The following is a 26443-nucleotide window of genomic DNA, read 5'->3' as shown; positions in this document are numbered from 1 at the left end:
ATTTCTTTCAATGGATGTCTGGATATTGTGAGGTTTTATACCTTATCAATAACAATGCAGGGTTAATCAAAATAACATTGTTTCAACACAATGCACATGGTGAAAAGTGTTTATTATCAAAGAACACATTTTGATTACTTGACTTTATATACAGTACAAAAAAATGCAAAAAAAAAGAAAAGAGCTTTCTTGAGGATGTTCACCATTCATCATGCTTCCACTGTCCCTTCTTTGACTATAGCCATAGCCAGATTCCTGGCCAGAGCGAGCCTCAGGAGCTCCACTTTGGTCAGCTCAATGTCTTCCTCCTGGAATGACAGATACACATGGATTAGACTCCTATTGGATCATACTTCTTTAATGGTGTGGCAGCTGTTTGTATTGTAGCCATTCTGCAAGAGGAATGACAGGAGAGAAAACCAAGTAGTCCCCACCTTACTTTGAAATGGGGAAAATTAAGAGCTTTGGTTGGCTGGCTACTTAAAATGTAAAATGGAGAACCCTGATTATATAACTGTATTCTAAACCCCCTTTCAGATTTTAGCATCACATTTAAGTCAAACCCCACTGAATATTTAGCAATTCTGTCATCAAGCTGCCATGAATCTACCACTGGACTCAGATGGGACCGTCGTCAGCCACTAAGCCTAACACCTTATTAGGGGGAAAGCCTCATACCAGCCACTGGAACTTAGGTTTCGTACACAAATGGTGAACAGTACTCGTCCACCACCAGTATGGATCATGTGAACAGGACCTTGGCTGTGTGAGGAGGATGCGGAGAGAGATGTACCTGCATGGGTCTCTCTGGGCTGGGAGCGGCAGTCCTGACGGAGGAGGTGAGCTCCTCTAAACAGAACATCAGCTCATGGGTTTGGTCTGCTGAGAAGATCACCTAGAGGAGGAACAAACAGGGTAGTGGTATGCCAACTTTCAGCGATAAGGCCCTAGTGACAGGTGCGGGCGTGTTGTCGTCTGATCCGACTGACCTCTTTCTGCTCCAGCAGCGGCAGGGCGTCGGTCAGCAGCGTCATCCAGAAGCTGCGGGGGGCGATCTTGGCCGTCATGAGGGAGAGCAGCAGCTTGGCCGCCTCCGTGAAACGCTTCTCTCCGTACATCTTGTGGAACTCGCGGTACTTGCCTGAGGAGGAGAGAAAGGAGAGCAGCGTACGGGCTTGAAACCTGTTCGTTTAGGTCTATTAGCGAGCGTAGCATGACGCTCAGCCTGGGTCACTGGATTGGAGATACTATCAGTGGTACATGGAGGTCTGATGCTGTTCCTTGTGAATGCTTTTGGAGAACTACCCAGCTAATGTTCACACATAATCACACAGTATACAAGTACAGTTATAGGGTTGCATGTTCTCGCTCTCATTTACAAGTACTTACAAAATGCTGATTTCTACATTGTTCCTTACTTGAGTCCGTGAGAAACCAGTGATACCCAGCACACTGGAGGTACTACAAGCATGGCATTGATTTTCACAGACAGGAACAGTTGGCAGGGAAGGGAGTGTCTACTCAGATTATTTAGAGAAGCAAGGCTTTGTGTGTGAATTCTCCATAAAAGAAACACCTGGAATTAAACACCTGAATTCAGAAGGTTACTTGAATATGAATTGTGTTCAGCTCTGAATGTCTTGGGCCCAAAAGAGTTTTTCTAATGTGTTTATAGGTTGAGTTTTTACAGGTTTAAGTTTTTTTTTTATGAATGGTTAATCTGTTTTCACTGATATTCTTCCAGCAAAAAAGCCCCTATCACATGCTGCTGCATTAAGCAGTGCATAGCCTTATTTATATCTGTGTGAGTACACACTTCTCTGTGTCTGGGTCTCATGTGACAGCCTAGGAGTGACTATTAGGGAAATGGGCCAGGACCGAGTCTGGTCTGCCTGAATGTCCCCTCAGTTGATGTGTAGATAGCATTAACCTTGTGAGCGTGGCACACGGACTGAGTCACAAGTTTAGCAGCGCAGCTAATGGATGCTGCGTGTGTGTGTGTGCGCGCGCTCTCCTAGTCCATACCTAGGAAAGTGAGCCTGTCACTGAGCAGCATGGCTGGGCCCAGGTTGTCTATCAGGTCCAGATCAGAGAAGGTCCCTCTGGCGCAGTAGTCCTGTAGGAACCTGACACACACACAAACACACACAGTTAAAACCACATGGAGAGAGGGACACTGATCTTTGACAATGAGGTGCTTTCATAAAGAGAACCACAAGCTGTAATTTATCTGAGAGCTCAGATACATGTACAATGCTTCATCTATTCTGAATCTACCACAAGGTAATGCCTTCACTCTGTTCTCTCTATGCTGTGTGAACTGAAATACATCTAATTTAAAGGCATTACAACAATACCAGGATGACACAGTACCACCACCACAATGCCCCTCCTTCTCCCATCTCTTGTGTTCTTCATGCATGATCATAACATCAAATATAATCTTGTAGGGATTGAACTTAATTCTAAATTTGAACAGGACACAACAGTGTGTCCTTGCTTTATATTCCAGAATCAAATGTTTTCAAAGCCTTTTTAGAGTCCATGGTAGAGGCAGTGTTGAGGCAAAGAAGACAAAGCACTCTTTATGAAGTTAAAGAATGCATTCATGAGCAGGCATGAAAATTAAGGCATTTTTGAAGTTTTGCACATCAGAGTTCCTGGGCTCCAGCACAGTCTCAGTTAGTGTTGAGGGACATCTCTGTGAGTAAGAGCTGTGAAGGACACTAACCTCTCTGAAATGAGGGTAGCGAAGGCAGCATCTTTGGCCCTGATGCTCCAGGAGAGAGCAGAGCCCAGTCGGTTGTTCCTCAGCGCCCGCTTGGCCATGATCTTACAGATACTCCGCACTGGATAAACATAACAAAAAGGTTAAAGGTTAAAGTCTCTACCGCATCAGGAAAACAGGTAACTTTGTCTTTGTGTCTGTTGTGTAAGGCGGGTGGATAGAGAGAACGAGAGAGGGACTGAGAAAGAAAGAACTACCTTGCTCTGACATCTGCCTCTGCTCACAGATCCTGAGCACCTTGAGGGCTTTGCGTTCCGTGTCCAACGGCACGCGCTCAATCTGCAGCTCCAGGTAGACACGGCCAAACTCTGGACAGTGGTCAAAGTAGTCCACTGCCAACTGCCACAGACTTAACACACACACACACACAATCCATAAGGTCAGCCATTTGTACAGCCTTAATCTCATTCTAGGGTTCCTACACATTTTTCATTTCAAAATTCCACACTTTTCACTGGCCTTTTTTTCCACTGATGTATGTTCCATAAACAAAGGTTATTCTTTTCAACAACAAAAATCACAGTGTCTAAAATGACAAATGGCTCCATTACGACATAAAATGTCAAGGATGGAATAACGATATTTTCCCATACTTTTGCAGACTTTTTGTGCAATTCCAAAGTTTCCAAGACCTCAAAATGCTCAAATTAATTTCCCATACTTTCCATACTAGACTAGGAATCTCATCCTGGTATAAATATCATACTGTGGGGAAGATAAGCTTACCTGTGATGAGTGAAGAGACCCGAGGCATACTCCAGCAGGAGAAACTCTCTCAGGTTGGAGCCAAAGCTGAACACACAATAGAATCATGTGATCAATGGCAGCACTGGTGCAATCATGAATCTCCGGATTCAAATTTTCTGTGAATACACACACACACACACACACACACACACACACACACACACAGCCGAACAGAGTACTTACTGTAGATTGTGAGACTGGAGCAGTTTGCAGTGATCCAGGAGATCTGTCAAATGGGCCACAAACCACCAGTTGTTGAGAGCAATGCTGAAAAAGAATGCACAGTGGAGAAATGAGGAAATAGTATGTTGAAAGATCCGGACAGGGATAGGGAACCATGCACTGTAAGGTTGCATGTATGTGCAGAATAGTGTGTATTACCTGCAGTCCTTGATGACCTGGTGGATGTCAAACTCAAAGGCAGCTAGTAAGATGCTGTCCAGGGGCTCTGGGACACTCCTTGAGTCTAGAAACATGGCCATGCACGACTGCAACACACACACACACACACACACAGTTATCTCTCTACGTACAAGGAGGACACACCCAAAACACTCTAGAGGTCACTGCACAAATCCCACATCAATCATAAATGCATTTTTTTACACAACTGTTCCTTATTTTTGTACTTCTATATAATGGCAAATATACCTTTTACTTTGGATGGTTAATATAATCCCAGTGAGTATGGTATACATGTATATAAATGTCATGTAATGTAGTGGCAGTGAGAACAGAATGAATGAATGATGGATAATGTAGTTTCAGTTAGTGCAGTCTACCCATGTGTGATGTGTGCGGGAGCCTCTCTGTATGGCACATAATGTAATAGCAGTGAGCGCTGTATACCTGTGCATAAATGTTGAGTAATGCAGCAGTGAGTGTATTGTACCTGTGCATAGTAATGCAGCTCGGTGGGTTTGACTGTGGGGTGGGAGAAGAGCAGTCTGGTGACCAGGAAGTGGTACCAGGTGCTCAGCAGCTCCTTGTGCTCCAGCAGAGTGTCCTCATCCCCCGCTAGGATCTACACACACACACACATAGGATTAAAGGGAAAAACAAATGGGAAAAGGTGAGAAGTAGTGTTGGATCAATAGTTTCATTCAGCATAATTTTATTCATCAAGTACAATAAATGCACTAGAATTTGTCTTGGAAGCATTGGTGCACAGACTCACCTTACAGATGAGCTCCAGGTGGAGGTTGCTAGCGAAGGAGTTGTCCAGCAGACAGCAGTTGACCTCCTCATGCCAGTGTCTCCACTTCACATCAAACTCTGTCAATGTCAGGGTGCCGCCGGGCTGGAGGATTATCACACAGGCCAGAGGTTAAAGCTGCTGCAGTTAAAGCCGGTTAAAGTTGGTACATTTTATAAGTTGACATTTTATTCAAACATAAATGAGTAAGATAAAATGTCAGAATCTGTGCAATATTGATGGTGCCATTGCTCTGCTGTTTGCTTTCAAAGGCAATTTTGAGGCTCGGGCATCTGACCAATTCAGGCAAACTGTGGAGCTTTGGGTGTAGTTTTGGTTACAACACTCAAGTTCACTCTTGGGCCGGTTCCAGGATCAGTTTCATTAGCTGTTGCAGTTTGAGAATGGCTCTTATATGGAGACTTAAGGATAATACCAGTGTTTTTTCAAGTTTGGACCCATGGTCTAGGTTGGCCTTCTGCTTTACATTATTGCTGCTGGTGTCTGCACACAGTCAGTATAGTTAAGAGGTATTAGAGCTCATTTTCCTGCCTTCAGAAGAAAGTTTTCTGCATTTCATTCTTGTACAGTATAAAAAAAAAACTTCTACAGTAAACATGAAGCCTTAATTTGGTTTTGTCAAAGTTTCTATTTTATCATCATTTCATTGTGCCCGAGTTCAGTGTTTTCATATCAATGTGTGCATTATGTTACAAGGTCATTATGTAAATATAACTGGCTCTGGATGGGAGGAGTCAGTGAGATGGAGTGATCCAGTAATATAGAGACAGGCTTGATAACAAAGAATAATGACACTCGCAAATCACTGGTAAGACAGTACTTCAAAGAGAATTGTAATAATAGAACTGACATGCAAAGTTTATCAAATATGTAATATCACTTTGCATTTTTGTACACTTGTAGTGTGTTCATGTTAAGTCTACTCTCATACAGTATGCCTCGTCTCCACTGTATGTGAAGTCCCATTACATTTTATCCTGTACCTGGTGTGTAAATCCTGTATTGTGCAACTGTCTTGTAATGTGTCAGCGCCAAGTAACCAAGTAAAAAATCCTTGTGTACCCGTTGCGCAAGGAATAACAGGCGGAAAAAAGTGATTCCAATTCTAATAATTCTTGCCATCGTGTATAGAATAACATTCAAACATGATCTTGAAAACCTGAGACTGAATCTACACAATGAAATAAACCGTAATGAGGGTATCCTACGTTGTAGATGGGCATCTTGCTGAGCAGGTTGTCCATCAGCTTGTACATGCTCCTGGCAGCGGGCTGCAGGGTCGCCTGCTTCACCAGCATCTGTCTCGCTTCGTCCAACTTGCCCTGCAGCACGTAACTCACCACCTACACAGCAGGGACACAACAGATACGAGGGTTCAGATTTGATGCTGCGTTCAAAGTCAGACAAAATGCAAATGATCAGTGATGACTGCATTTCTGAGGGTGAATCTGTCATTTTTGGATAGAGAAAAAAAATCCTTACATTAGAGATCAAAAGAGAACATTTAAAAGGGGTTTTCAAAGAGTGTGTGTGTGTGTGTGTGTTGCACCTACCACATCCCAGTAGCTGTGGTGCTCGGCAGGGCTCTCACTTTGCAGCACCTCCCTGGCCTTCTCATCCACATCAGCCTTGTGCAACCTCACCCAGTCCAGCAGGTGGAGCAACAAGGAACCCGCTGAGGAACCAATCACACACACACACACACACGCGCCACTGACTTGTTAGTTTGGGTTTGAATGCTGTAATGGTTTCAAAGACAGGTAATCAAATGTATGTATGTGTGTGTGTGTGAGAGAGAGAGAGAGAACAAAGTCACACTCTAACCTGGGGCAGCATCAATGAACAGCACTTCACACAGATTCCAGATCAGCTCTATGGCCAACAGAATGGACACCTGCCACAACAAACAGATACAGTGTTAGAAGAATGTCACTGGCAACAGAATAGCCAGAAAGAAAATTTCAGTCAGAAAATGCTACATCCTTAAAGTAAATATGTACACTTATGCAATAGAGATACATTCCAGTATTAAATGCTCCTTGACTTAGATTAGAGTTTCTGTCCATAACAAAGGCTTCCTGCATGTGCATTTTGTTGACTTTGAATATAAGGATGTCAGTCTCTGGGTGTGGTGGCACACATGCATGTATCCAATACCTGATTTCCATACTGCGTGGCCAATTCTGCATCTTGTGTAGAAACTGCAGAACGGGAGAACAGGATAAATGTGACGATCTACGAGAGTATTCGCATCAAAGACTAAAACATGTCACCATAATATTTCATAATACTACACCTGCAACTTGCTGAAGCTCCTCCATGCAGGCTCGTATCACAGATCTGTAGTTCTTACTGATGCTGACAAATCTGAGGAGTAAGACAAAGACAGATGTGGCAAATCACCAAACACAGTCATGTATTGTGTGGGTGTTTCATCTGTTATTCCTGATGAGGTGGATGTCATACAAACAGCACCACAGTCACATGCACTGGAAGACAGGGTTCGCCCGTCAGGTGAGCTTACTGGGGTTTCTTGTTCTTGCTGGGCAGGTCCTCTCTGATCGTCTGCAGTCCAACGAAGATGTGATGTGACTCGTTGAAGAGTTTGCGTAAAATGGGGGAATATATGTCCTCATCTTTCCTGACCTCGTGGATGAAGGAGCAGCCTGATCCTTTAGCACCTGACACACACACACATACACAGGAGGGAAGGAGTTCAGAGAGTAGGCAAGGAAGTGTGTGTGTGTGTGTGTCAGATAGCCAGAGAGAGAGCCAGGGAGAGAGAGAGAGAGAGAGAGAGAGAGGGAAAGAGAGGGAAAGAGAAAGCAACAGGCTATCAAACCATCTGATACTACAAACTAGGCCTTGTATTAACATCTACACTTACCCGATGCTTTGAATACGGTCTCATAGACCAGGATATCTCCAGGACCCCACGCAAATCCCAAATGCTTCCCATCACCGGCTGCAGGAATACTCTACGTTTTAATAAAAACAGGGTCATTAATGACAGTGTTGCATTTTCAGCTTCATATTTACAGCTTGACATGTCACTTGTATGTTATGCTGAAATAGTGATACATTGACTTTTCTAAACTTGCTACATCTCAGAGTATAGCAGCTTGTTGCGCTACAGTTAGCTTGTTAGCACTGCCGCTGCAACACAACAGTAAGGACAGAAGACAGCGTCAGTTACTCACGGTGGTCGTGGGCTCGACGTCTACCTCCTCCATCAGGAAAGACTGTGATCAGTACAATGAAGTGTAACGCCTTTGGCTTGTTTTCAGAAGGGCAAGACTTAGAAACATCTCACGCCATGAACTACTACAGCGCTTGCCTCCGCGCCTCTATCATTCAGTTGAAAGCCCCCCCTCGGCGCATGTGTCATGACGTCACGCCAGCGCTGCCATTCCTGCCTGACTAGAAACAAACTGCTCCCATCTGACATGCTGTCCGACCTAGAGATAACCCCGAATAACCCCGAGCCAGTTTCACACCAAATGCAGGGGGGAGGGGGGAATAATGAATTAAATAAATTATGAAGTCTTGTTCTGCTGAAGACACGTGCAAACAGATCATAGATTTCCAATGGAATCTATTCAGTTTTTTTTTAGGTTTTATTTTATATAAATACATGATGTCTTAAAACGGACAAGTATCCGTAAAAACTGTGGTTGCTGTGGTTCAGAGTATGTTCGTCAAGACATTAAAGGAAAAACAAGATGGCCGCTGGGATCTCCTCCATTGGAAAAAAGAACAATCAAAAAAACCTATATATTCCAGTCCTATAGTGTTGTATTGACAACGATGGAAGCACGTAGCAATGATGAGAGGTCAGAGTCGTATTTTTGTGAAAGCTCTGCCCCCACAGACCTCAATAAAAAGAAAAACACTGTGATGCGCGTGCATGTGTTTCTGAATGCCTCTTTAACGCGCATTGTGACACTCCCGCCCATGGCCAGACTGCGCTTTTTTCCTCGTGACTAACGTAGCCAATCAAAGACAAGTACAGTGGACGCGCATGGGCACATGGTCGCGCACGTTTGGTCGAATATTTTAAACGGGAGCGAGTACGTGCGCGTACCCGTATTCTTTGTGTGGCAGCGTAGAGAAGCGCAAAAAGAGTAACCATGGCTGATGAAAAACCTAAGGTGAGTATCTTAAGAATGCATCAAAATATCTGTCTGTTTAACCGTATCATCGGGGTGAGGGATAACAGAAAAAGTTGGTATTTTCAGATGTTCTGCTTTATCTTATTCAAGTTGTGGGCAAAAATTCAACTACTACTTTGATACACCGGAAGGCTTGTGAACGCGCATCCACAGGCGCGTAGATTACTGCCTGCTTGATTGCAAGGACAGCCAACCAGATGCGCTCGTTGTTGGTGTCATCCTCCTCACTACATGCCTGAATTCACAAGCGTGTGTGTGTTGACCCCAGAGAGGCTACTGTTAATAGCTTGTGTTTGTATGTTTGTGCCAGTGGGAGAAATTCTTATTGTGTACCTGCAGTTTTCATCTGAAACACTGAATGACTGTTATGTCAAGTCAGGGATGATTACTAATGTTATATAGCAGTATAGTAGTATTTGATGGTATTTGTTTATTCCAACACAAATTACACGGAAAGAACCAAACCAGTGTGTTCACCCAGGTTCCTCATCGATACTTACTCTGCATAATGTTAGGTGGCCACAGTACTGTATATTGCACAGCCGCACACGGACAGTGGCTATTGACTTCAATAGCCTCTTTCCATTTCAGCCAGCCACCAATTAACAAATAATTGCTGCATGATTAATCTCTGTTCCCTGCATGCATGTGTTAACTGGTTCTCCTCTCTGCCTCCGTCCCTCAGGAAGGAGTGAAGACAGAAAACAACGACCACATAAACCTGAAGGTAGCGGGTCAGGATGGATCTGTAGTGCAGTTCAAGATCAAAAGGCACACGCCGCTCAGCAAACTCATGAAGGCCTACTGTGAGAGACAGGTGGGCATGGCACAGTGTTAGCTTACAGCAACCATCATTGATTTATTCAGGGTGGTGTTACAGACTGATATCATCCTCCTGAACAATAACGGATAGCTCACGTTAAAAGTAATTAAGCACTTTTACTCAAGTACTGAAAGTTTAAGGCCTCCTCCTCCAGGGATCTCATAATTTTTTTAATGAACCTTCAAGGTGAATCGTTGGTTTACGAGGCATTAGGCCAATAAGGAGCAGGAGTAATCGCCGATTCTTGCCAAATGATAGGCACAGCTGACCATCTCCATCCTGACTCACCTGCTGTACACCTGAACCTCCTTTTGTTTGGAATTGACTAGTGAATTCATAGACAATGTCAGAGAGAGACTCTTTCAGGCCGCTTGAGGAAGCCGTTAAGTACAAATCTGAGGTACTTGTACTCGATTGTGTGTATGTTCGTGCACATTTTTGGAAACATAATATTTTTACTCCATTACATTTAAAAGGAAATGTAAAAATGTTCCAATAACAGAAGTTTAATTGCTCAGCCAGAATCAAACTAGTCTACTCCGTGTGAGAAACCGATCATCTACCACCAGGGGGCGATTTAAGAGTGGGTGAAAAGGTGTGGCAACCCTCCTTTTCAGCACACACTGTATTATTACATCCCCCTGGTTATAGATTTTAGGGAAAATGAGACCTACAATCACCTTTGTAACATTTAAATACACAACTGTTCACAGTACTTACCAGCAGCATGGACAGTGTGGAGCAGGGCTTATACGCATTCATGTCATATGGGAATAATCATTAGAATGACTTGATGGTTCAAAACAGCAGCGTTGAACCCGTTTGAAGCCATCAGACGCCATGATTAAAGTTTTCTCTAGACTTTGATTTCACATAATGATAATTATTCTCAGCCTTTCACACTTGATACACATGTACTTAGCAAGTGACACATTTGAGTTTGTTTTACAGCAAACTAAACAATGCAGTGTCAACCACAAGCAAAAAAAATCCAGCAAGTAGCTGAGTCCTGCCGTGGCAATTTAAAAGTTCAGTTCAACCAATGAAAATCTTTCGTTTTGTTTTATTTGAAATGAATACATCATTCGACTGCAGATATTTCCTTGATGGTGATGTCACATTTAAATCAGAGTCCATCGTCAAACCCAGAGTTCCCAAGTAGTATTTACGGCCTGAAAGCTGATGTGAATGGTATTTTCAAGTAGAAAGCCCGGATCTACCGTTTTTTCCCATATGCAAAATACTGCACGGTTACTTTGCCTTATAAGTTGAGCTTTAAGGAAAGTATTAAATTATATTTAAAATTGAAGTCCTTTGAAGTGGAGTAGGTGCCTTCTTACCTATCTGTGTGAAGATAATCACGGCTACTAGAAACACCACATTAAGAATCAAAGAAAAATGGTCTGAAAGACATTGCAGCGTGCTAAAAGTTTGAACTTTTGAAAGTAAAAGTCAGATTATGCTGGTGAAAATGTTATCCATCACCTCCATGTTTACAGTCTCTGCAAGTTTGTGAAAGTGTTGCATATACAATGGCAAACACACACAGTAGAAACAGAAGGACATCTCCACTTCTTCCTCTCTAATTCCGCCCAAACCAAGATCAGCGGGACATAAACACCACTGAAGCCAGAGGTGGCTGTGGATCTGCAGCGAGCACCAGAATGTCTCGGTACTGATGTCATTCTCCAGCGCCGCAGGCTGCTTCGTCTTTGTCCTTCCCAAACTCTCAGGTCACTCCCCTCATCCCCTCATCCCCTCCTGCTGTACCTCCAGGCCGTGATCCAGCCTCACACTGCAGCTTGTGCCTTGCACTCTGCTGCTATGGGATGTTTGGCACCCCCTTCCACCCCCTTCCACATCTACTCCTCTTCAGGCTATACCTCTCCCTCACCTCACCCAAAACCTTGTCTACCTGCATTTAACTCTGGATTTACTTGTTCCTGGTGAAGAAATCCTATCTTTTCTATTTCCTAGCAAGTGTAAGCTTCCTCTCTTGTCGCACTTGTCTATTGCCAGGCGACTCGTAATCACGGGATGCAGGAATGTTGACTGATTCTAATGAGTCAACGTTGGGAAGAGTGCCAGTTAAACCCTTACATTGTAACTGTGACCTTGAGTGCAACTATGGATACATGGCTAATAGAAACAGTCCTCAGGCTTATGACAAATGTCTCTGTTAAAAGTCCCCTTCATTTTCCAGATGTGAGCTCACATTGTTTATTCTATCCGGAACGGAAAAATGGAAAAAGAGAATATCTAATGAAATGCAACTGCTGGCATGGCTCTTTATTTGAAAGTCAAATGCGGGTTCAAGTCTCTGTAAGAATGGAAAGTGCTATTCATCCCACCATGCCAATATTGACTGTCCCATGGACTGCCAGCAGGGCCAAACATTTTTGTCATGCTGTCGTATTCAAAACAATACAGTGAGAAGCATACTTGGATTTTGGAGTCCCATTTCACCGCAAGATCCAAGGTCCATTACTTATTCTGTTCCTGTGATCTTCAAACTCTAGTGCTTTAAAATAGTCTAATGTTCTTGGCTTTCAGCTCACCATTTCCATGAAAAGCTCTGTTTGTTCTCTATGTGACAGCAGTCTCACATGTATGCGGTGCTGCTGTGTGATACTTCTATTTCGGATCCTTTGTTTCCCTCCTCTGTCTTTAGCTGGTTAAGTGGAAAACGCTTTTGCCAGGCAATCATAGTTGCAGCTGCTTGGGCTAAAATCCCACCTCATTTTAAACCATTATGCTTATTTGGCCACTTTTTCCTGTCCAAGTATTTGAAGCAACAGCATCTGACAGGTTTTTTAACAAAGTTATTAACTGCTGTAAAATGAAAGGAACCAAATGGATATTAACAATTTGTTTTAATAATAGAGGACTTGCACTGCTGGCTCCATTAAGACCCATTGGTTGTTGAGGCCCACTCAGCAAAATGCAAAAATCCTATTGAGTTAGGGTTACTACAGCTTACTCTGCTATAACGATAGCATGATAGCCCACTCTACAATTTAATTTCTTTGCCAGAGGGAAAATGACCAGTCAGAGGAGAGGTGACAGAATATGAGGTGAGTCACAGATGCATCAGAGCAGGAGCTGTTGCTGTCTGTGTCAGTGTGCGTCACAGCCAGGCCGGCCTAGGCCAGAGGTGATTATCAGTTCCAAGAATGCTAAATCAATACTTTCCTCCCAAGTTGTCTGGGAAGGAGGGCGAACCTCTCAAGAACATGAGCACAGAGAAGCATCTTTACAGTCTGAGATGGAAACACAAATATGAAATAAATTACAGATGAGAATAAAATCTTATAAGGCTAAAGGGTCTTTGAATAATTCTAAGGCATCTATTATACTCATAAACTTTTTTGCTGACTTTTTTCCTCATATATTTAAGTGAATTCAAGTAAATAGCCAGTTCTCTCTTTCATAAACCAATAAGGGCTGTGTTTCATGCATTTACACTTATGAAAACATTTCCCTAAATTATATTATCTCTGGTAAACTGTACTAAAGGAAAGATCTTTGTTTCTAGCCAGTCATACATATCACTCCCAACACCATCTGATACCACAGAAGTAAGGTAGGCCTTACTGAAGCCACATGCTTCCCTTTACATTGTTGTTGTTCCCGTTATTTGTTTTCTCTATCTGAAAGGTCAGCATGGTTTTGGAATGCCAGCATATGCCTCTTCCTAATTCCCTTTGTTTAGGCTATCGACCATTCAAAGTACTTGTGAAAGTTGCTCATTTAGTGCTGTCGGTGTGTAACGGACAGCTTGGCAGGGGATGGTTGTATTTGTGTGGACAAGGGAGTCGCTTCCAAGCCCGATTCACTACAAGAGCCAATGTTTTGATGTGTTTTTCTCTCCAGGGGCTGACGATGAGGCAAATCCGGTTCAGATTTGATGGACAGCCCATAAATGAGACGGACACACCGGCACAGGTAATTCAAGAAACAATTAATTTTATGTTAAAAAAAAGTTTTTGACAGGGAAAGTGTGCTAAAAAAAAGTTATATAAGCATGCCCTCCATACACCAAATTACAGATTAGCTGGATACGAAATTTGACAGGGAGATAATGCAAAACTTGCATAATATACAACTGATTTTGAACAGGGTTTATCACAAATGCCATATGACTTGTGTTTAAATACAATTATTTTCCCTCAACAGTTGGAAATGGAAGATGAAGATACAATTGACGTATTCCAGCAACAGACGGGAGGCCTGAATTAATTGTCCCTGCACTTCACCGCTTCCCACCTCACCCCACCATCCTTCCCGGCCCCCAAAACACCGAGACTGCTTCTTTGCAACTTGCCCTATTGTCTCAACAGAATGCCATGCAGAAGAAGTTGTCATTTCTCAGCTTCAACACATAACTGCTGTTGTATAGTGTTTTCATTCTTGCCCTCGTTACCTTCCTGTTTTTGTACATAAACCACGTTAAGATCACTCTAAGTTCAGGTTTTGTTTGTTCATGCCATGTTGTGGCGAATGTTAAGGACCTCATCCCAATTCGAAGGGCTTGTTCTGAGGATGCTGATGATTAGGTTAGGCTTGATCGCTGTCCAGAAAATCTGCTCTAGAAGTCTAATGTTTTGGGACTGGCTATCACTCAGAGAACAATGTTATTCCCAGTTTGGGAATGAGGCTGGATTGTTGTTTGGTTAAGTTTCTGTTATCTGCGGAAAAGAATTGGTTTTATATCTTTTTTTTATATAGTAGTGGATGTGTAGAGAAATGTCTAATAGTAACTAATAGTTTAACTAGGCCAAGCTTCAAATTTGGGAAGCCTGAAGAGATGTTTCCAGTCTAAATAAACATCTGTATTGTCTAATAAGATGCTTGTTAAAATAAAGCTATTGTCTTTTTATCCAAACTTCCAATTATTTTGTCTGACTCTCCAATGTGATTGTTTAACTGTCACTTGTCCCTTAATGCAACCAATATTCAAACAAACTGCATTGTTAAACTGAAGTTGCTATGAGGTGCAACTGGTGGACGAGGTGCACAGACAAAATAGCCTAGTATTAAACTGGCAGGAGTCAGGACAATGACAAGAACACAATTCCTCAACAGTGACGAGTAGTGATTTACATTAATAATTTGAAATTAGCAATGTAGTGGCGGATAAACCCTCCTACACTCAGTTTATAACTGCTACTACTACTTAAATCTATATAATAAATAATATAATAGTATAATTAGTGATTGTTTGCCTTAAGATGATAGCTTGCCCGTCTCTTTCTTTACTATGAAATATTTTGCAGACAGTAATCATCATAGATTAGATAGAAAGAGGAAAGATGAGCCTCGAGGATATGGACTCTTAATGTCTGATCATTGACATTAACTGGCGAGACCTGCCACCAACCAGAGAGCCGTTCTGTGCGGTTCTGTCCAATCAGAGCGGGTGGAACGTCGGTGGGCTGGGTCTTGTGGGCTGGCACCGCAGAACTAACGGCTCCACTTTTTCATGTGTGTTCCAGTGTCGGGTGGAGTCTACATCCCCTCGCGTTTCTGCGGAAAGGACTGTCGATTTTTTTGTATAGTTTTTTACTGACTATTTGTTATTGCAAAGGCATCGAAATACACCTTAAAGATGACGACGACAACTACCTTTCAAGGAATGGACCCCGGTGCTAAAAGCAGTTCCAGGTAAAAGGAGCAGAAAGCCCTTCGTGAACAAACAAAAGAAATGGGATGCGGGCAAGCCTCTCAGCTAGCTAACGCCTCTTTTTCTACATTTTCTTATAGGTGTCGAGGCAGCTTGCTAACTAACATTAGGCCGCTGGTGGCTGGCAAGGGATTTTTCTGGATTTAGCTAAACTGTAACATAGTCTTGCTAATTAAGTTAATCTTATTGGGTGACTGATGTACCACACAGCCTTGAGCCACGCTAGTTAGGCTAGCCTGCCTGGCCTTTGATAAATAGTCACGTAAAGAAATGGCAAGAGAAACCAAGTGTCTGCAAGGTCTTTTTCAATTTTATTTTTGAGCTATCTAACGCTCAGCTGACATTGTCCGACTACCAAAGCTCAACTTTGTTCTAGTCCAAGTCCCAGTCCCTGTCCTGCATTGAATTCTCGGTATGCTGCTATTCTTTTTGTAGTTGCGACTATTCTCGTCTTTTCGCACGGAATTTTCTAGCAAAATGTTCAATATAAAACCAAAGGAACAGCTTATGAGCTTGACTCAAGAGGTCCAAGAGTCCAAACGTTTGATTGATTGCAGGAAAAATCCCAGACTAGACTTGAGTCTGCAGATCTCATTATCTCTGATTTGGTTCTTTGCTGGTTAGGGCGAGAGAAGCCTGAACTTAAATTAAGTTTAGATAGACCCAAATACTATCCATTTTGTCATGTTAATGGGCGTATCTTGGCAAATGTCTACGACTGGCCTACATAATCTGTTACCTCTGGGATTTTTTTTAAGTGGCGTGAAAAATACCTTAGGAGGGCCAGTAAAGGGAGTCATCCAGCAAACACGCAGTCATACAGTTCCAGTAAGTGATGCGTCTCGTCTGGATGTATTCCTCCCCCTTTGCAGTGAAAACAAGGCGAGGGAAATGCCTGTAAATCATGCGGCTCAAACAATGGGAGAAGATCTCGGTTGCAAATAAACTAGATAGTTACGAAAAGGAGTGTCGTTTGCCGGCCTTTGCTGAGCGAGCATGTCAAATCTCGGTCAGTCATCAAGCATTTGACTTCGCATGCTGTTTTCGGATGATGCGGGGGCTTGGGTGGGGGCTTTGAGCTAGCTAAGCCTGTAAATCTTTCCTTAGTTCTTTGCTTTTACCAGTTAAAGCCTTTTTACGAGCTGCTGGTCAGTTCTACTGCTGACCGACCACAGGGATCCGTACAGCAGCAATCCAACTTAAGCAGAATTAGGCTAAAATCTTACTAGGCCATCAAAAGCCTCCCACCCTGCATTATCAGCCATGCCATCTTTGGCTGTGGAGCCAGGCTAAATCTGCCCATGCCCCACCTGCCTGAAGCTGCCTTCCAGTTTCTAAAGATCAGTGCCGTTTCATTGAAAATATTTGCAGTTTCATTCTAGGGTGGGGTCTGCTGCCAGACAGCTAAAAGCCTTTCCTCGTCGCAATCCGTGTGGAAAGCATGAGCTCATCCTCTCTGGCCGGGAGGTGAAGTCTGGTTTAGGCATCACCATTAGCCAAGTGCGAAGGACACTAGTGTGTACACAAGAAATTATTGAGAAAATCCACGCCACCTCCTTTGTGGGTTTTCCCCCCTCTGGTTGCTTTCTTTCTAGTTCCGCCTCAGGAGTTAAGTTGTTTTTTGGACTCCATCTGCCTGCCTGGCCCTTGGACAGCTGCTCGGTGTGTCAGCTGGTGGCTTCAGCGACTGTGTGGAGCTAGCTGAAAAAAAGAGGGGAGGGGTCTAGCACGGGCTCTGCAAACACATCAGTTTCTGTCCTCCACCCCAACTGTCCTTTAGCACAGGGAGGAAAAAAGGGTTTCCTAGTCATTATCGTGTCCCCTTTGTTCAGTCCATGGTAGAAGGAATGTCGGTGGAAAGTGGGCTTTGTTTACCATGCCGCGGTTTGCATGCAGGCTTTCTGTATTGTAGAAAAAGTCTAGTTATTATGTGACCTACATTAGCTTTGATGCTCAGCCTTTCTACTTCTACTGTGCCACAATGGCTTGAGAGTCATCTAATTTGATTTACTCATTTAATAATGGAATGACAATACTATCAGGAAGTGACACCAACCCCTTGTGTGTCACTGCAATGGAATCTGTGCCAAAGAGAAGCATCGGATAGCCAGCTAACGCTGTGATTGTAGGCGACTGGAGTCAGCTGCAGGGCAGAGATTGTGAGTATCTGTTTGACAGGCTGACAGCCGGGGCTTAGAGAGCAGAGACCTTGCTGGTAGCGTGTGTATGCAAGGGGTAGGGTGGAGTAGGGAGAAGGCTACGTGTAGCCTAAGGCATCGTCATGTATTATTTGACTATTGATTTTTGCCCTGTGCAGCTGATCAGTAGAGTGTGACATGGAGACCTTGTGTTTTAGTTAAACGGTGGGGGATGGGGGCGGGGTGGACAGGATGTCAATCAGCTAACATTACAATCCTTCGTTTGTTGCTCTTAAGGGTACTGCGACCGCCAGGCGGGGCCTCCAACATCTCCTTCGGCACAGACGACGACACCCCCCAGCGCAAGAACAAGATGGCCTCCAACATCTTTGCCGAGCCTGATGACCCCCACGCTCATCGGAGGAACAATCCACCCAGTAACTAGCCTCACTATTGCCTCTAATCTAGCTCTGTTCATACTGAGTCCACATAACAGCACCAGACCCTAAGGAATCAGAAGAATAGGGTTGCCCCTGGTTTTTAGACAGGCTTACATGGTAACATTGACAATGGGGTGAGTTTTGCACCAGTGAGACAGGACTGAACACTGTCTATCTGTCTTTAAACCTTTGGAGCAACTGTAGTAGTAGTGGAAACTGCCAGAAGCCTGAAGCAAGGAAAAAGCACCATGGAATTAATTCTTTTAACTTGTGCAAGGAAAGGATAAAAAAAAATGTATTTTTTTGTATTTTTCCATTTAGATGGTCAGAAAAAACATCCCACAAGTTTAATAGCCAAAAAGCCCTGGAGTGCTTGGATAAGGGTAATTTGAAGCTAGGCTTTGTTAACTGGGGAGAGGATCAGCCCTCAAAGGAAAGAAATAGGCCAGTTAAAAATGTGTCAATTGGTAAAATGTGTGGCCTTGTATATAGCTATGTGGCATGTCTTATTTTGAGCTCAAGACAAACATAGCGCCAGGGGATTTGAAGACCTGTAGCTGACTTTAAATCATCAAGGTCACAGGAAACATACAGCCAAGGAGGCTTAAATGACAAATTGACGTAGCCTCGTATATTGTATCCAGATAAAGCTCTAGCCAAACATAATTCTCTCTTCAGTATGCAGTAGCTATACTGCCTTGTGTTTTAATGCAATCAGTGTCTCGATATGCTCACTAATTTTTCCTTAAGTTCCTTAAGAGGAAAATGCAAGCCCTGCAGCTGTAGGATTCCCTTTCCTTTCAGCCAAGGGCTGTGAAGTGACTCACAAGCCAGGGATCACATGTTTTCACACTAGCCACTTTGTAGCAAATCATTTACATGGTGTAGCAAATTTGCGGGGCACGGAGAATGTAAAATTTACCCTAAAATCATTAGCCTGGCCTCTGACCTCTACAGCCAACAGCTGCTGCCTGCAAAGCCTTTTCCTGCCTGCATTGTCTCACGTAGGTCTGGGTCAAGTTCAGGCCAGTCATCCTATAGTTGTCCCAACTGGGATAGTGAGGATATTGGTCTGTAGGAGCAAGCGAGGTTTATTACTATAACAGGTTTTATTAGCATTGTCTGAGCAGCCTGGCCTGGATATGAACTGCCAGTGTCGCTAAACAGGTTTATTTCCTTTGGCTCGCCATGTCGTGTGTAGATCCTTTTCGATGGCCATGCATGCTTTTGTTTATTCAAGGGCTTAAACTATGTCTAAAACAAACCATCTAGAACAATGCCCGCTTGGTTGTGAACCCTATCTTGGAGAATATGTCCATGCTTCACACTTATGATAGTTATGAGCTCTATCATAACCACACATGATTTCCCTTGCCACATTGTGTAGACTAACTGAGCAGAGATTTCTCACTGTGGTGTTTCAGTTTGGCTGTTGGGAATGTGCTGACATTATGTTCATGCTGAGCCATAAGCATAGGCCTAGAGGCTGTTACTCAGCCAGTGTGTTTGGCAGGTTGTCTGCTGGGATCTAGGGGTCTTCAGATACCAGTGCTGTGGGTTTGTTCAAGTGCCCTCAGCTCCCAGCCACAGTAGAAGTACCCTGTAATCAGAGAGGAAGCCAAGACTAGGAGCAGCAGCACCATTGCTGTTCATGTCTCCAAGCTTGTAGATCAGTTACGATATACACAGTGATAGACCGGCATAATCTTTTATGTTCATACCAGGCCTATAGGTTAAGTAGAAGGCTATGTGGTGTTGCGATGATCGCATAATGCATCACAGTCCAGCCCATCAATCTAGTTTAATCCTCCTCCATTTTCCAGTCGTTCACTGTCCAGAGAATTGATTGGACTCAGTAATGTGGAGACAGTAATAAAGGAGCTCTTGTTGACTCACAGAGGCTTTCAACAATGCTGATTCACTTCACTCCATTAACAACCCGACATCTACTGACCAAAATGGCCACTCCTCCTCTTCTTCAGCTGGCGTTGTTCCCCCATGACAAAGACGGATCTATCCCCTCCCCGGCCCTCTGGACTGTCTACAGCTGTTGCCTTATGTGGCTTTTGGTCAGCACAGAGTGCTTCCCTACAGTGGGCCAAACACTGGGTTTTAATGCCCTTTCGGCTAAAGGAGAATGTGGGCAGTGTGGGGTTATGTGAGTTTTGGCACTCAGGTTGTCTGCCTGGACCTGTTCCATTGCGTTTCTGGGTCTGTTGCAGTCTGGGAGAAGTAGGCAATCGGATTTGGTGATGTTTTCTGCTGGTTCTCAGTGATTTTGTCATGTTATTTCAGTCAAATTCCCTCATAACGTTGGTGTTTTGTCAAATCTGAGAATATGAATCTTGTTGTGAGCACTGCTGCATCATGGGTTAGAATTACTTGGGTCTGGGGTGCCCTTGTGGCTAAGTGGATTAGTGTCCGTATACCATGACTGTGTCGTTTTGAATCCTGACTCATGCTTTGTCACTTGTCTCTTCTGTTTCCTGTCTAGCTTCAAAATAGACCACAAAGAAAAAAAATAATAATAAAATAAATAATAAATAATAAAAAAGGCTTGACTGTGCACCCCAAGAAAATAATTCATTTGATCTGTACTTAGAGAAGGTTGTATGGGAGTATGTTACAGCCCTGAACTGTCTTTAAAAGGTTAATTTATATGTTTCTCTCTCTCTCTCTCTCCCTCTCCCTGGCCCAGCCGGAGCGCCCACGGGGACCCTGTGCGGGGAACCCTCAGCCCCGCTGAGGCGCTGCCAGCAGCCTCTTCTCTTCCCCAAGAACCCTGATCCGGAGCTGACCACCATCCACAACTCTGGGGCAGCCATGGTCTGGAAAGAGAGACGAGAGGTACCTAATTCAGTCTGACAGAGCCTGTTTCCTAAATAGAGCCAAAGCCTTGTTTGGGGCTGAAAAGCACACAGACATAGATTAAGTGTAATTCTAGACTAAACAGTTCAGTGGAGAATTCCATTGGGAGGGGAGGGGCGTTATCCATCTATCTGAAACTGAACCAGCATGTTCTTTGATAGGTATTCTCTATTGACATTTTTAATCCTCATGGAGGTTTAATCTGTATTCTGGGAATGAGTCTGTCCTCACTGTCTGACATGGGCAGCGTTGTCTAATTCAGGAATATAACTTCATACACGAAGCCTAATGTGCTGGCCTGCATTTTCACTTATATTAGTGTTAGTGATTAACTTGGTTCAATGGGATGCTTCATCTCTGTCTCAATTGTTTTCATTGCAGGTTGAGAATGGCGAAGAACAAGCAAACGATGGTAAATATCCTGGATTCCTTCTGTTGTTTACAGAAATGTTTTCCATGTCTCTCTCTCACTCTCACACTCACTTTCTCTCTCTAAACAGCTGTGCATGACTTACATTAGTCAGCCACAGTGAATAGCCTCATGGTAGACTGTGGCACACCAGGTAATTCCACTCCTGGCTCTTAAAAATCAAGTCATAGTGGGTGGCTTTGTCCCCTACACTTCTGGAATACCATACCATATTTTTGTAAGACGCACACGTGCTTACCTTGTGTTCCTAAGTCAACACCACATAATCTCTTTGATGTTGTTTTGCCCTGTCATGATGGCATTATGGTCTCTAGTCAAGCAGCTGTTCTTTGGTGAAAGCCTTCACATTAGTATGAAAAGCTATTTATTAACCTCCAGGTGCATGTTTGTAATAGAGTAGCAGGCTTTTCACGTAATGGAGGGTTTGACCGCGTATCTCTGTGTACATTGAGAAATCAAAGCTGACTTATTGCTCTAATTTGTAAGTGCTGCACTGAAAATATGTGTAGTTGTGTGTGTTTATGTGTTAATATACTATATGTCAGGAATTTTAGAGCACTTCAATCGGGATGTTACTGGCAATGTGTTTAGTAATTTGTTTCTTCACATATCACTAAGACACATACAGTATTTTGCCAGAGGGCAGGGGCAGCCAGGAGCGGCACCTCTGGAGCAGGCAGGGGTTTGTTTTTCTTGCTCAGGGAAACTTCAGCAGGAACGGACACAGAGTATTAAAATATGTGGCCTTCTGGTCATGCGTTTCTTTGCCGCCCCGTGCAGCTCTCCTGTCCGTGGCACCAGTCTTGCAGATCTGTTCTTGCCTCTCCCCTTTGAATAAATGCCTTCAAAGCAGAGTGCTGTTCGGATTTCAAAGTAATTGGTACTTTTAATCGATTTAGAACAGCCTCGATAGCAGCGTCTATCTTGTCTATAGCGGTTGCCATTGTTGTTATTCCTCATCCTTGGTTCCGGCGCACAGCTTGACAACGCTTGACAACAGCTTGACAACGGTGTTAGTCCCGCCCGTGGAGCTGATTGGCTAATCGTTAGTCCCCCCCGGCGCTCATTGGACCGATCATCTTTCAACCGAGAAACCGCTGCTCCATGTCACGATGCCAGACCAGAATCAGTCAACTCGGTGGAGTGGGCGGATTCAAAGGTCTGGACCCAGGCAATGAAGTGTCCATTCTGATTTAAAAAAAAAAAAAAAAAACAGGAATTCTGGAGGGTGAAGTGTCCACTCTTGATTAAAAAAACAGAAATTAAAAAAGTAGTGAAAAACCAAAGTATTACTTCATGCCCTTATTTGCGACATTTCACTTAAAAGTCCCTGCAACGCTTGCATTCTACAGCTTTTTTAAGCACTAATGGACAACGAGAGCCTCCTTCAGCACTGTGATTTCATTACAGACCTGGCTAGCCTCAACGCCGCACTGTTGAGGACAATTTATTGCATCTACTCTAATTCGCTTTCACTTTTTCCACATCCAAGCACCCTTTATTTTACCAGATAACATGGTGTTTTACTGTGACTCTCTCTCACTCTTAATCAAATGGTAGAAACTTGCTTTATCCAACATTTGTAAGCTGTTTGGGCTTGTGTCCTAGTTATGAGAACATTAAAACCCCAGTCCTTATTTCATCAGGAAAAAATATTGAATATACTCTCAACCAGAAATAATCTGTGATTACTCCCTCATCATCTTTTTTTTTTTTTTTTTTTTGCACAGGAAAATGAGCTGGAAAACCAGCCACCATTTTATGCTTTGAATAAGCGTGTTGTCTTTTTGTTTAATGTGCAGAGTGTCCCGAGGTTGGGCAGGGGGAGCAGGAGGAGCAGAAGGAGACGCCACAGCCCTCCGCCCCGTCGGGAGGAGGAGCCGATGGCGCCGGCGGCAACCGAAGAAACCCACCCGGCGGCAAGTCCAGCCTCATCCTGGGTTGAGACCACTTTTTATTTTTCATTGGAACGCTTTTTTATTTTTTGAAAGATGAATAACCCGCCCCCCCCCCACACACTCTCTTCCTCCCCATCAACCAGTCACCTTCTTCCCTCCTTCACTTACTTCACATGCACTCGCGTTGTCACGTCCATGGGCCGCCCCATCTCCTCTCCTTCCACCCTCAAACCTTTTGTTTTGATCCTTTTTTCTATTAAAAAAAAACGAGAAAACTGTTGACAAAAGCACTTTATGTATCTCTCTCTCCCCCCTTCCATTTCAGCCCATCCTGTAGTGCATCGCGCCTGCTGGAAAAGGCATGACGTTTAGCTTGTCTCTCATTCTTCCCTGTTGTAAATGGTAAAGGAAAAAGTAATAAAAAAGATTTGATGCGTGGATTTCTAAGTACAATAAAGATTGATATGAATTTGCTGTGGCTGGTTTCTTTTCAGAGTAGTTACAGTCATACTGTATGCGTACATCAGTGGAATATATCTAATATGAGCTAAGGTATGAGTTGTGTCAGACTGACTGTTTTGTATCAGTACTCAAGGGCCATGCAAATCTCCATACTTTCAGCGATGCTATCAGGGCCATGCAAATACAGTCCAGGGGTAAATTTACAGTTGTTAGGCTGATTTACATGACAGGCTGTGACACGTGCCTCCTTTTTATTGTGAATGTAGATTCTCTCCTTCAATAGTCACATGCATAAATAGCTCAACACACAGCAGGCTATCAGATTATTATTTATGTATGGTATAATGGAATCTGGTGAGTGCAGACAGGCTCTGTGGCTGGAAATCTGCCCAGTCACAGTATCCACAAAAGCCTTCAAGTCTCCAGTTCTGTCAGGAGAACACTATATTTTCATTACCTCATAGATGGAATATTTGGCTCTCTTGCTTACAGCTTTTCAGCTTAAAGATTAAAGTTCTGCTTTGTGTTGGAACTATGAGCGAAGATTTTCAAAAGTAGATTCAAAAGATGAAGTGACCTGTGCGAGACTCCATGTTACTCATGGAACATTTATTGTGATAATAAAACATATCAAAATTCCTTTATATGGAATGACCTCTCTTAGTCCTTTACCTTCTTAAGTCTCATTAGGGAGGAGGAATTTCACACACAGTACACCAATGATTCACACAGTTTACCAGCACTTGTGGATTCGATTTTTCAAATGTTATAATTAAATCCTGTAAAACCAATCAAACTTTCCCTGAATTGACTCCTCCTCTATTAACCTTATTAATATATTTAGTGAACATAGTCAGGTTTATATTTGCTTTAACAGATGAGCTCCCTTCAGAATTAACGTTGGGGTTCTTCCCTGAATTTGTTTGACACACAAAAGCAGGTAAATTCTGGCTGCAGCTGGTGAGACTGTCTACCAGTCCCACTGACAAAGGAGCCAACCAACCTTCATTTCTATTCCAAAATCAACTTGGATGATAAAATAATGAAAGTTGTGAAATTTGGAATCCAATACTGTTGCATTTGGACAGGAGTTATTTTCCTACCCTGATTGCCTACTTTGACCCATAAATACACCCATGGAGTGTGTGTGTTTATATTACCCCCATGGCTAGAGCTGCAACGATTAATCGATTAGTTGTCAACTATTAAATTAATCGCCAACTATTTTGATAATCAATTAATCGGTCTGAGTAATTTTTTAAGAAAAATAAGTAAAAATTCTCTGATTCCAGCTTCTTAAATGTGAATATTTTCTGGTTTGTTTACTCCTCTATGATAGTAAACTGAATATCTTTGGGTTGTGGACAAAACAAGACATTTGAGGACGTCATCTTGGGCTTTGGAAAACACTGATCGACATTTTTCACCATTTTCTGACATTTTATAGACCAAACAACTAATCGATTAATCGAGAACATAATCGGCAGATTAATCGACAATGAAAATAATCGTTAGTTGCAGCCCTACCCATGGCTGCACACATTTGACTCTCTGCCACTAGAGAGCAATGTCCCTACAGCACAGTGGGCCATAAAATTGTTTTGAACATTATTAATATATGGCCTGATTACAGTGTGGAAAATTACAAATTGACTGTGGGGTCAGGGATGATATTAGCAGCCAATACAGAAAGTGGATCCAGTTGAGTTGGAAGCAACAAAGATTGTAAAAAAAAAAAAAAAAAAAGATGTTAAAATTAAACCCTAAGAATTTACTGTGTTCTCTATTCCTTGCTCCTCATTTGAGTCTTCAAGTTAGTGAACTGTAGTAAATGAAGTAAATTTATCTCAAGGTAAATTTACCTCAACATCATTCACTAGTTCACAGTGAAGGACAGTCTGTAGTGGTGTGAACTGCAACAAAAGGCTCACAATACACTTTCTTAACACTCTGCACACCCCCACAACTACAGTGATTACCTCAGATTAAAGGTGACCCTGTAATACTGCAGTTTAAACCCACATTGTCTTTACTCCATGTCCTTGCTGTGAATGGCCATTGTGTTGATGACCTGGTGACTCTGTGGTTACCCCCTGGGTAAGCCTCTTACTGCGGGGCCTAGAAGGCCGATGGTCACCGGGGGATGATTTCTGTAAGGCTAAGCCATGATAAATCTTGTCTTCATTGATTCAAGGCTTCAGCGCTTGTAACTCATTCATTGGAAATAACAGAGAGCGACAGCAAGGGCCCAGGGCATCTCAGTTTATTATTCTTGTACTACTCTTTTTACTGCACATAGGCATTTTTGCTTATTGAAATATCTTCTCAGGGCAGAAACTGTTATGATTGGTTCAATCAGGCAACCAATCAAAAAAGAGAGGAGGCAGGCCAATTTGAAACTTCAAGCGGACCATGAGGTAGGCTAGCTAACACAAATGTTTTTTATTTGTAATTATTTCATTCACATTTTATTAACTTTCCTGTTCAATAGAAAGAGACAAGTGCTCAAGTGTAACTGACTGTTAGCTAGTAGTTTCTAACATTAGCTGTTATGGTCACGGCCATAGAGATCAGTTAGACATAGCCAGCTACATATTCTTTGGTCACAGCTTAGTCAGTTTTATATTTAGTTTTATTTAACTTGTTTTAGGCAGAAATAAACACCTTCACCTTGTTTTCCCCCAGATGTGTAGGCAGTCTTGTCCTATCTGCCCAAAGCACAGTAGGCTATAAGATTCATGCCTGTTCTGGGGCAGACTTACAGTAGGTTATAAGACT

The 26443-nt window shown here is 43.0% G+C and overlaps 3 protein-coding genes across 5 annotated transcripts; 2 read left to right on the top strand and 1 right to left on the bottom strand.

The window, feature by feature from the left end:
- Positions 1-101: 101 nt before the first annotated feature.
- On the bottom strand, positions 102-8114 carry nup85 (nucleoporin 85). 2 transcript variants are annotated; one of them, XM_071534523.1, is made up of 19 exons: positions 7952-8114; positions 7633-7729; positions 7276-7432; positions 7048-7118; positions 6909-6952; positions 6576-6645; positions 6305-6426; positions 5960-6094; positions 4713-4835; positions 4428-4559; positions 3917-4023; positions 3719-3802; positions 3515-3580; positions 2986-3137; positions 2732-2849; positions 2026-2126; positions 990-1141; positions 794-895; positions 102-308 (listed from the first exon to the last, which is right to left on the bottom strand). In XM_071534523.1, the coding sequence occupies exons 1-19, from the start codon at positions 7982-7984 to the stop codon at positions 210-212; spliced, it is 1965 nt and encodes a 654-aa protein (XP_071390624.1). In that variant the 5' UTR covers positions 7985-8114; the 3' UTR covers positions 102-209. The 2 variants fall into 2 exon arrangements, with proteins under 2 accessions (XP_071390624.1, XP_071390623.1); XM_071534522.1 differs by having other exon boundaries at positions 7639-7729.
- Positions 8115-8819: 705 nt separating this feature from the next.
- On the top strand, positions 8820-14625 carry LOC139656879 (small ubiquitin-related modifier 2). Of its 2 annotated transcripts, XM_071534513.1 has the most exons (4): positions 8820-8902; positions 9609-9740; positions 13620-13691; positions 13923-14625. In XM_071534513.1, the coding sequence occupies exons 1-4, from the start codon at positions 8882-8884 to the stop codon at positions 13983-13985; spliced, it is 288 nt and encodes a 95-aa protein (XP_071390614.1). In that variant the 5' UTR covers positions 8820-8881; the 3' UTR covers positions 13986-14625. The 2 variants fall into 2 exon arrangements, with proteins under 2 accessions (XP_071390614.1, XP_071390615.1); XM_071534514.1 differs by lacking the exon at positions 13620-13691.
- Positions 14626-15243: 618 nt separating this feature from the next.
- LOC139656887 (jupiter microtubule associated homolog 1-like) lies at positions 15244-23656 on the top strand. The gene is made up of 5 exons (XM_071534525.1): positions 15244-15410; positions 17865-18004; positions 20706-20854; positions 21257-21287; positions 23108-23656. The coding sequence occupies exons 1-5, from the start codon at positions 15355-15357 to the stop codon at positions 23248-23250; spliced, it is 519 nt and encodes a 172-aa protein (XP_071390626.1). The 5' UTR covers positions 15244-15354; the 3' UTR covers positions 23251-23656.
- The last annotated feature ends 2787 nt before the right edge of the window (positions 23657-26443 follow it).

Source organism: Centroberyx affinis, unplaced genomic scaffold (genome assembly GCF_046629955.1).
Source record: "Centroberyx affinis isolate AG114_WGS23_722 - 3 ecotype Tasmania unplaced genomic scaffold, CSIRO-AGI_Caff_v1 ptg002567l_1, whole genome shotgun sequence".
Lineage (NCBI taxonomy): Eukaryota > Metazoa > Chordata > Actinopteri > Beryciformes > Berycidae > Centroberyx > Centroberyx affinis.
This window is presented reverse-complemented; position numbering and strand designations above follow the sequence as displayed.

Coding starts and splice junctions, on each gene's coding strand:
- nup85 (XM_071534523.1), bottom strand. CDS start 7,984: ATGGAGGAGGTAGACGTCGAGCCCACGACCACC. Junction 7,730..7,951: donor ACGTCGAGCCCACGACCACC/GTGAGTAACTGA, acceptor ATTAAAACGTAG/AGTATTCCTGCAGCCGGTGA. Junction 3,581..3,718: donor CTCCAGTCTCACAATCTACA/GTAAGTACTCTG, acceptor TTGTGTGTTCAG/CTTTGGCTCCAACCTGAGAG.
- LOC139656879 (XM_071534513.1), top strand. CDS start 8,882: ATGGCTGATGAAAAACCTAAG. Junction 9,741..13,619: donor AGGCCTACTGTGAGAGACAG/GTGGGCATGGCA, acceptor TTTTCTCTCCAG/GGGCTGACGATGAGGCAAAT. Junction 13,692..13,922: donor AGACGGACACACCGGCACAG/GTAATTCAAGAA, acceptor TTCCCTCAACAG/TTGGAAATGGAAGATGAAGA.
- LOC139656887 (XM_071534525.1), top strand. CDS start 15,355: ATGACGACGACAACTACCTTTCAAGGAATGGACCCCGGTGCTAAAAGC. Junction 18,005..20,705: donor TCGGAGGAACAATCCACCCA/GTAACTAGCCTC, acceptor TCCCTGGCCCAG/CCGGAGCGCCCACGGGGACC. Junction 20,855..21,256: donor TCTGGAAAGAGAGACGAGAG/GTACCTAATTCA, acceptor TTTTCATTGCAG/GTTGAGAATGGCGAAGAACA.